Source organism: Achroia grisella, unplaced genomic scaffold (genome assembly GCF_030625045.1).
Source record: "Achroia grisella isolate CSIRO2021 unplaced genomic scaffold, CSIRO_AGI_Agris_v1 utg807, whole genome shotgun sequence".
Taxonomy (NCBI): Eukaryota; Metazoa; Arthropoda; class Insecta; order Lepidoptera; family Pyralidae; genus Achroia; species Achroia grisella.
In genome coordinates this window covers 1178190-1188884 of record NW_026713028.1, presented here as the reverse complement: position 1 = coordinate 1188884, position 10695 = coordinate 1178190, and the positions used below count along the sequence as shown (strand labels likewise).

At 35.2% G+C, this 10695-nt stretch overlaps 1 protein-coding gene across 1 annotated transcript in view; it reads right to left on the bottom strand.

Moving 5' to 3' along the window:
• Positions 1-6417: 6417 nt before the first annotated feature.
• The window catches only part of LOC131851707 (phosphofurin acidic cluster sorting protein 2), a 163559-nt gene continuing 159281 nt past the window's right edge, over positions 6418-10695 (bottom strand). The window contains exons 16-19 of the mRNA XM_059202233.1: positions 10083-10253; positions 9141-9273; positions 7110-7232; positions 6418-7021 (exon numbers count right to left, since the gene is read on the bottom strand). Of these exons, the coding sequence (XP_059058216.1) occupies positions 6897-7021; positions 7110-7232; positions 9141-9273; positions 10083-10253 (552 nt within the window). The 3' untranslated portion in view covers positions 6418-6896. The remainder of the gene's footprint in view (positions 7022-7109; positions 7233-9140; positions 9274-10082; positions 10254-10695) is intronic.

Genomic DNA, 10695 nt, shown 5'->3' with positions numbered 1-10695 from the left:
TCCGTATCTATGAGATCAAATCATACGATGCGCGAAACGTACAGATGAAAATATTCAAGTTCCATACAATTTCGTTATTGTAAGAAATGCAAACTGAAACTGCTTATACCTATATATATATATATAAAATAAAAATAGATATAGATAATAAGTATTTTAGGGGGCTGGTAGGGAACTCGTATATCAAGACCTGAGTCTTTGTAGAGCAGTAGCAAGAGACTATACGGCAAATCAGGGATCATTAATTTACGCAAGTGCCTAAGAAATATTTAATATTTTATTTAATGTAATAATAAATTGATCTCTTTCAAAAATCGTAATATATTGTAATAGTTCTTGAATTTTTTTATCTACGCATGTTTCTCGCGCATTATACAAAAACAAAATATAATTTGTAATATAATTACAATCATAATACTCTTAATATATGACAATACATACATTATGTTTAATATGCACATAATTTGGCTAGGCCTCTAGACAATAAATAACCAATCGCTTCTTTTTTATTAATTGCTAGGTACAGATTCTATCAAGTCATATTCTTAATAACCATATGATCGTTAGAAATCATAGTCAACATGTTTTTATAACACAATAGGAATTGGTTTGTGTTTTATGATATTTTGTAACATTTTCCGCAATGGACATGTTGATTAGGAATTATTGTTGGAATATCTTTTGAATTCTATGAGCATTTAATACCAAAAGGAGTTATAATTTGCGTACAATGAATAAGACTAGATATTTATAGTATTTTAAAAATAATTATACAAGTGTCGTCATAAGGGTTAAAGATACAACGTTAACTAATATAGTGTTGCGCCGTCAGTTTTACATACATGCACTTTTAATATACATAATAAGATATACAAGAGTAAACAAGTGAATGTCGTACACGCCGAGTCTATCTATGCCTAAGGTCGACCTCCATGAGTTTTTTATAGAAGCTATCGTGATTCATTTATGTATTCATGACGATAGAGTGGATGTTGATGGAATGGTGCAACTGCTTGCAAAAACGGTATACGATTATGGACCAGCAGTGGAAGATGATAGGATTGTTTAGAAGTCTTACTTCATCCAATCAACTATTCCATCAACATCTATCATCAGAAATTATATAGACATACGTCCAGATAGCCCTTAGACCATAGTAAGGAGGTCCCTGTCACACTTCCTTCATGTATGCTGAGAAAGTCTGTCCCGCCATGGGCATGGGCATTGAAAGACACCGTAGATACTGTGACGTTAGTAGGTACAGATCAAAAGATCCTGAGCTGTTCTGGTCGCGGGTACAATGACGTAGCTTCTTAAGTAACTTATTAGGTATATTATAAAAACGGCGCAACCTGTCAGCCAGACTACTCTTGATACAAATTCCAATTGATCAATATTGCAATAAACTATTTCGTACGATTTCATACTTTTGAATTGTACACTGGTAAATCATTCGTTCATTGAATCATTCATTTCGTGGTCATCGAATGAAATAACCATCATAATATTTACTTTGCTATGTAATATAATTTGATACCGATATTGGAATTAGAGTCAAGAGTAGAGGTGCTGTTTTTTTTTAAATAAGTCGTACATCGTCAAAGGGCTAATCTAGTTTAAATATCGGAGAATACATTGTATACGAGTATATGTTGATTTGCATATGCTTTAGTTAGTTACATATATTAGTACTGTAGTTTATACATTATATGTTGAAACTATTTAGTGATTAATACGTACATATATTCACGAGTTCCGTTAAATAAGAAAAAATACCAAATATATAATTGATATTTTTTTATAATCGAATATAGAACTGTATATATATCGATACAAATAGGTTTGACCCAAAATGTCTAAAATTTTCTTTTTTAACATGGAATTTTATACTTTATTTACAAATAATTTTTGACTTATAGGTCGTCCTATTAATTTCGTAAATGGGTTTCTTTTATATTCATATATTTCATGCACACAATATTATTAACTATTTGATACTGTCAAATATGTATAGGATTGAATGTTTGGCCTCAATAGTTTTTAATGAGCCTTCAAAACTTCTAGGAATACTACACAAATATATACAAACAGTAGTACAGTCACCTCACGAAACCACATTTGTAAGGATCTTGTCATAATAAAGCATTATAAATTGAATAATAAATATTTGTAAATGTCACTGTGACCAAATAATAAATCCTGAGTCGACCATATCAATACATGTACTAGTATCAAGAACCAAGTATGCCAGTTATTGTACTTGTATACACAAGGGATTCCTTGAAGTATAGTTTCATTAATTCGTGTGTAGAGACAGTACTATAGGTACGATTCTATTAGATGTATATACCTACAATATTTAATAGACTCCAATCTAGATAAAACTAAATCCTACTGATAATCCATTTTGACTATTTTATTGTTTTGTCACATTCATATTAATTAAAAGTATACCTTGAAAGATAGTTAAAAAATTTCGACAGTTATCTTTACTACAGGTTTTTATGAATACGTAGTTAGTTGGAATGTACTTGCAGATATAGACCTTATGGCATAATAAAAAAGTATCATTGTTATATTATAAATTATTTATAGACTCTGTGTAGTATTCCTAAAGTTTTTAGAGTTTATAGTAGTTTATACCAACATTTAAATATACATATATAAGTCGATATTACAGTGGTAAAGAAAAACTAGTAACATAACATTAAAAAACACCCTTTAGAGCCCAGTGTCCTAAGAATCTTATTATGTAGTCTCCTTGTAAAAATAAAATAAACTAGTTTAATGTTTTTTTTTTTTGTATAATTTTAGTCATATTTTTCTGAACAGTGTAATTCTAAGTTATATATGTTTAAAGAAAAACAGAATATAGCGTATGAATACCTACATAAAAATACATAGAAAATGCTTGGCGAATTTTTAAAATTCATTCGCCTATAGAAAGTTATATTATAAGTGAGTAACATGAGCTGTACGCTGGCGTGTTGTTTATAAAAATTGTAAATTGCTTAATTGTTTCTATATTCAAAATATAATTCATTATGAGACTTCAGTAATACACGCTATTAATAGTATAGTCATATTTAATGATAAAGAATTATATTAAAAAAAAATACTAATTTGGAGGCTACCGGACAGTTGTTCTCAAAGGGTGAGAGAGTAATATAGAAGATTGTCGAGCGGCCTAACGACTAACGTCTTACTCTAACAAGTAATTCGTAGAAGCGTACATGCATATGCGCTAACTATTGTCCATATATCAGTTGCATATACCCGCTGCACTCATGCGCAATTCCTTCCAAATATTCAAATTTATGATCTTATTTCATCTAATTCTGATAATGTATAAATAAAGATTGTTAATACTAAGATGCCATTTCACAATTTTTCCGGAAATACAATTTTTTTATCTATCTTATACTCTTTTAGAAACAATCCAAATCCATAAGGTTTTTAATCTTGACTAGAATTTTAGAGGGAAAACTATTTTCGCGCGATCCAATAATGTGAATAATCATTTAATTATCACTTATTTAATTTATTAATTAAAATATTTGAATACAGAGACATATTATGAATAATTTATTTAAAATCACATTCGTACGTATTTTAATTTGTAATTATTGCTTTTACTGTTTTTTTTTTTACTTACATTTTATTAACGTATTTTAGAAAAAGTATTAATATAAATATACTACTTCTAAGCAAAGTTTGGCACAGAAGTACTGTTATATAGTATATTGAATATTTGGAAAGATTGCCAGCACACGAATCTCGAACATTCTAAGTATTTATGACACTGTTTAGCCCGATAATATATACACCTCCCATACAAACACCAATATTTGACCGCGTAATTTAATATACCTCGCATTCAATACCTTTAAATCCAAGCTATTACAAGCCAATCAGAAAACGTAGTTTTAAACCATAAGCATTCACAGCTTAGCCCGACAATATACATACCTTATCCGCAATAATTCCTTTAAATACTCTTGGACTAAAAAATAAAAGGTAACTTAATAACGCATTGAGGTTCATTTTTGAAAATAAACAATTATGTCGATATCTTTAATTTAACCTTGTTGCATAACATACTTACTCGTAAGATACATACATATATTTAGAGACAAAAGACAGTGACACGATATACTGACTTGTATACAATTCATGAAAATTATTTGGAATGCTGTTCAAAATTGAGACTTGGAGCATAAACATCTAAGGTATAGTTTGAGATAAAACATCGCGACACGACATAGCAAACAACTGCTTTATCGGCAATAGTGTAGAGAACATTTGAGCACAAGTGACGTGTTAAAATCTGGCCTCACATTATTACGTTCAGTCGGACCCTACTATACCGACGACCCTATTACAATTTGGACATGATCCAATCGAAACAGCGTCACACTGTAAAACCATCCAACTAAACCGTATATGTGAGGACAGGTTAACAGCATGTCTCCTTCTCTTATGTGTATTTCATATTGTACCTTAAGTATTCTATATAATAAGGTTTAATTTAAAATATCTAAAATACATGTTAATTATTCATTCAGTATTTTTAGGAGACAACCGAGTTTGCGCCTCACCTGATCTTTCAACACCAGGGGAATTGCAAGTGTGTTATCGGCGTTTTAAGAAAAAAATAATTTTTTTTAGTCCAAAAGTATTAGTTTTCAACAATTTCGAGATTCGTGCATCATCTACGTTCATACATCTACACTCATACAATAATATTTGGAAGTAAACACACAGCTATATCTACGTTACAGATAGACATGTAAAAATTGAGAATATTGAAGTTAAAACCTATGATATTAAAGAGACAGTCGTTGCCCAGCAAGACGCACGCGCCCCATTGTCACAATCCATGTAAACAAAACAAATGCCTATATACAGGAGGCGAACCGCACAGACCTATGAACTATATCTAAACCAGTAGAAACCAGACTAGAACAGCAATTAAACATTCGATATTTCAAATTGTCACTTATACATACGACCTTTTTAAACCTATATGATAAATATATATATATACCTATATCTTTTCGATCCAGTTTTTATTGCTTTAGTTATAGTTCGTAGTGAAAAACAATTACTAAATGGATTTACACTTTAACTTTGGTAGAGTAAAATCGCCTGTTTTTACAATGCTCGTTTACACTATACTAGTGTTGTGGCAAGTAACAAAGTAGTGAGACATTTTTGTATTAGATGCAGAGTCGAATACAGCGGGCGTACTTGAATCTAACATATTAATAACTAACATACACATATAAATTCAAATACGACTACAGGCATTGCTAGACGTAATTGTTACGAGTTGTTATTTATCAATAGTACACAATCTTAAAAAGTTCCTTGTTCTATTTCTCGGCATATTGACTACAAATTATCTTGACAACTGAAAAACATTAATTTATTCTTGATTTTTTCACCGTAGCATACATAGTACTTTAGCGTAAACGTATTTAGAATAGTAATTGTTTAACACTTTGTCTAGGCCATCAGCTAACTGAAATAAACTGTCTAAAATTGGCTCGGAATTATTTACGAAGACAAAATAATCGAGATACTTTGCGCGTTAAATTGATACAATATTGACAACACACGATTTACATTGCTTTAGTAACAGTCAAGCTGCAAGTCGAGTATTCTTTACAGATTAGTAGCCACTCGACTAAATTACTAAGCCAGTGTAAACAAGGTTTTCAAGTCGAAAAAATGGGAAGATACGGATTACAAACACTAAACACGAAGCCTATATAATAAATCTATCCGTTTCACAACTACACATACAGCAACGTGTAACAATATGCAAACACTTTAGCACTATGTCACAGTGAGATTACTGACAATTCTAAACACAATATTACCAGTTAAACTAACGTTTAGTGCGACAAAGTACCAAAGTGTTCACATAACATCACTCGTGGCCGTACAAAATTAATATACACAAATAGCTAAATTTCTCATTAACTTGCTTATAAAAAATACAAAAAATGACTGCGACAATCCATTGTCTTATTATTAAAAAAACTGCATTCACGAATCACAGATATTTAAATAAAAAAAGTCACGCTCCCCGCTCGGCACGGTATTAGAGTGATATGTGCATACATTACGCTCCGAAATTCGGTTTCCCTCTCCACCGACATATAACCTAACTTACATACATATTGGAAATGTCACGAACCATTAATTCTCGATATATGTTGAGTACACGAATACCTACATGTTATATATAACATTAAATATCAACTAACTACAATGAATGACTATAATGGATAGTTAACGTGATTATTGAGCCTTTATTATGTAACTTGAATATGAGTTTCACAACATATAGCCTGCTAATATTTAGGCGGATTTACATTAAGTCAGTGCTGACTCAGCCACTGGCATTTGTACAATGCTGGCCTAAAACTTTTACTATATTTTGCAATACGTTCGGAGTTCCAACAAATCGTGGCAACGATACTGACATTGCTTCAAATTGTCATAGTTTTAACGCCAGTACTGACGTCAGTAACTGATGTAATGTAAACCTGCCTTTTATAAAACACCTACCGCCGACATATCGGCTACGAATATATAACCTAATTCTAAATATATTCAAAATACATAACAAAAGCGCCGTACTGTCCTATGCGCTAACAAAATCATGGCAGCTCGATAGCGTAATAAATATTGAAATGTACAATCCGCAAATAAATAAATCGAGGTGTCCCGATTGTACGCCAAAGAAGTTTAGACGTTAATACAGTACAGTTAGAGCCTCGTTTCGTGTAGCAAAGCTACGGAAATCCGACGGGCGAATCACAACGGGCCGATATCTACCGGCCGCAAGCAAAGCATGATACCACAATACTAAGTCGGCTAGATGTTTAGGTTTCCGGCGGGGCTAGTGGCACGCCGGTCGTCGCTACTGGGAACGTTTTCACGTGCGTTTGCCATTGCGTTGACACTTGGAAGAATTTGACTCCGCTCCATTCTGTGCCGTCGATGTATACTGTAGAAAAATACACTAAAATATAGATACTTGCACACTATATGAACACATATACAATATCAAAATAAAGCAAGTGTTGCCAGCTAACCTTTGAGCGGCACGTTGTGGGATCCCTTAGAGGAGCAGATCAGCCGCGACACTCCCTCGACGGTCTGCGTGCGGCCCACTTCTGTTTCGCCTGTTTTCTCCTTCTTCTTGCCCAGCCGCATTACTATTAATTATATAAACATTTTATTAATTAGATGTACTGATAAATCATTTATTTGCTGAACATTGTGATTACATATGTTACAAGTTTTACATATGATAAATACTGGCTGTGCCCTCGGTTTTACCCGCATGAAATTTATTACTCAACTTTCATCAAAATAAGTTCGTTTATGCGTGAAAGAATAATAATAATAATCTCAGGACAATTCACACAGCGCCATCTAGACCCAAGTTAAGCTAGCTATAGCTTGTATTATGGGTACTAGATAGCTGATACATATACAGTCGTATTTTTAATTAGACGAAGCTAGCTGACAGTAGCTAATGTCATTTTGTAAAATAATGTTGCCATATTTAAAGTAATAGTGATGCGTTCAGTTCTCGTTCAATCAGATGAATGAATGTGAATAGTTAATCATTTCAAACTATAAAACAATATTATTTCTATTTTACAATGAAATTGTATAAAAGCGCACTGATATAAGTTATTAGTAGTATGTAACAACAATCAGCTTTTTGACGGCTTATTACAAGACTCGGCTCGCGGCGCCGGCGCGGCTACAAATGCCAACACCGATCAATGCCGCGCGCGTCGGTCGGTGTCGGCCATTTTGTTTGTATTCGGCTTCCAACCTCTGGTCTGATAGCACGAATGTTGTTTCTGCGCTCACGCTGTTTAGTTATTATTTTTGTTAAGTTTTTCGTTACGTTGTGTTTATTTGTTGCTATATTGTTTCGTATAAACGATATGGATCCTCAACCTCAGCCAAAGCTTGTCTCCAAGAAAGAAGAGACCACGGATAGCTTTAAACGTAACAGAAAAAGTTATGATACAAAACGTCTACAAACACGTATTTGAGGAGAAAGCAGCTTCACTACTACCTATTGAGACTCCCGAAAAAAAAGAATGTGATTCGAAAACAGCTGACATTTTGGGAATTGGTGTAACCTCAGTTTGTATTAAAAGAATACAAAGAAAATGAACAATTTAAGTCTCCCGAAAAACGAGTACGACTAAAATTCGTATCCCGTACCCGATATCGGCAGTTTGGCACACTAACTATTCACTAGACAATGGAGGCAATTTCATTTATTAAAGAGTTTTTTCAATCATTCACTTTGTCACAACACTATTTTTATTTCATCAAAAACTGACAACACAGTAAACGTCAGTTTACTTCGTCTAATTAAAAATACGACTATACATAGATTTTTTTTAAATACATACATATTACATATTGAACTGTGACTAAGGCGGGAACATAACGAGTATTTTATTAAAATCAAAATTGTAGAAATAAATGTGTATATTTCCCGAAAGGGCTCACAGCGAAGAAGTAACAACATTCAAAAGTGACAAAAACAGATATTAAAAATACAAAGTTTATAAAAAGTGTGGTAGACAAGCTGCCTGCAACACATTCATACTCACAAGCTTTCGCGTTTATAATAGTAGTAAGAATACATGTTATTGTAACGCGTATACGTATATAAATATATAGTCGCCACATATTATTGATAATCAAGAGACAACAATTCAAACATTCATGTAATGAAATAGTAGATGGCATGTGGACAAATATTCTGAAAAATAATTATATCACCTCCTTTCGTTTTTTTTTCAGGAGAGATTAAAGAGAAAATATTTTTAATTTCTTAACATTTTTCTCAGCTTTCTGTATCCTATATGTTCATCCAAATTTAACAACATATATTATGAAATCTAGGGATATACGTGATAAAATTTCCAATATATCATTAGTATATACTGTGTCAGATCTTATTAATAGTAATATTATCTGCGTAATTTTTCATGCGCGCTCTCTCTCATTCTCCTGTTTATAAACACATATGAAACTCTTTTTACGATCACTCAAACCTTTTAGACTATACATATGTGTTGACTTACTTTTCTGTTTCTTCTCCTTAGTGAGGTAGGAGATGCAGAGGTGTGCGTTTTGCCTTGTGACGTGCAGCGCGCGGAACGATGCCTTCACCGTCACCTTACCACCGTCCGCCGCCTCCGCCGCCCGTCCGGGGACCTGCATACAGAACGTTCATAATACACACATACACACAAATGTAACTGTGGGTACTTACTACTTACATTGTTATAATGTGGGACGTACTTAATTCAAATCAAATCATCTTTATTCATGTAGGTCTATCACAGATGCTTATGATATATCAAATCTATCGTCAGTTTGAAATGATTTCGAGATGAGAAGAACTAACAAGTAATTCAGCTCGTATTATTTTCAAATATGGTTGTACATGTTTACAATAATACAGATGCCTTTTTAAATAAAAATTTGGGAGAATACAGTGACCACCAACATGTGCTATAGTATTTTTGTCAAAATCAAATAGTCTAATCAGTGTTCGTAACCCGAACAGATCAGTACCCATAAGCACCACCCGTTTACGAGTACTCCGCCCACCATGCCAACACAAGTTTGAACATTACAGCGAGCATGACTGATTCAATTACGATTTAGTCCACTACGTCATTCATAGGAAGAACCGCCTTCAGGGAACTGGCGGGCAGTACTCACCGGCCAGTAGTCGAGCTGCAGCTCGAGCGGCTCGGCGCGCGCGAGGCCGGGCGGCGGCAGCAGGTCGGCGGGCGCGGGCGTGGCGGGCGGGGAGGGCCGCGCGGGGGGCGAGCCGCCCTCCTGCAGCGGGGCGGCGGGCAGTACTCACCGGCCAGTAGTCGAGCTGCAGCTCGAGCGGCTCGGCGCGCGCGAGGCCGGGCGGCGGCAGCAGGTCGGCGGGCGCGGGCGTGGCGGGCGGGGAGGGCCGCGCGGGGGGCGAGCCGCCCTCCTGCAGCGGGGCGGCGGGCAGTACTCACCGGCCAGTAGTCGAGCTGCAGCTCGAGCGGCTCGGCGCGCGCGAGGCCGGGCGGCGGCAGCAGGTCGGCGGGCGCGGGCGTGGCGGGCGGGGAGGGCCGCGCGGGGGGCGAGCCGCCCTCCTCCAGCTCCAGCGACGACACGCCGCCCTCGCTGCACCCCACGCGCACCTCCTGCAAACGATGTTATGTTCCATTATTTCTCTTCACACATACAAATTTCGTAGTCCTAACGTACGTACGGTGGCCATCTAACTTTTTAGTCGCAAATTCAATTACAAAAATCTTTTAATAAATTACATTTCCTTTACATGTCAGTAGACACGTAAACCAGATGTAACTCTTATATATCATAATACGAGTAGACCCAATAGCTCCAACTTCTTAGCATTCTATGAAATCATCGTACGGAAGCCTGGTCCATAGTATGGTATAGAGGGAAACTCCAAGCAGTTCCCGGAACTTGTGAGTCAGGTGTAGGTTTAAAGTGTCCTTAATAGGTGATTGTGGATCTTTCTGCATAACGACTATTCTCATTCCCAGGAAATTTCCCAATAAAAAAAAAAATCTTTGTTAACGGAGAAAAATACAATGAAAGTTATTACTCCATCCATCT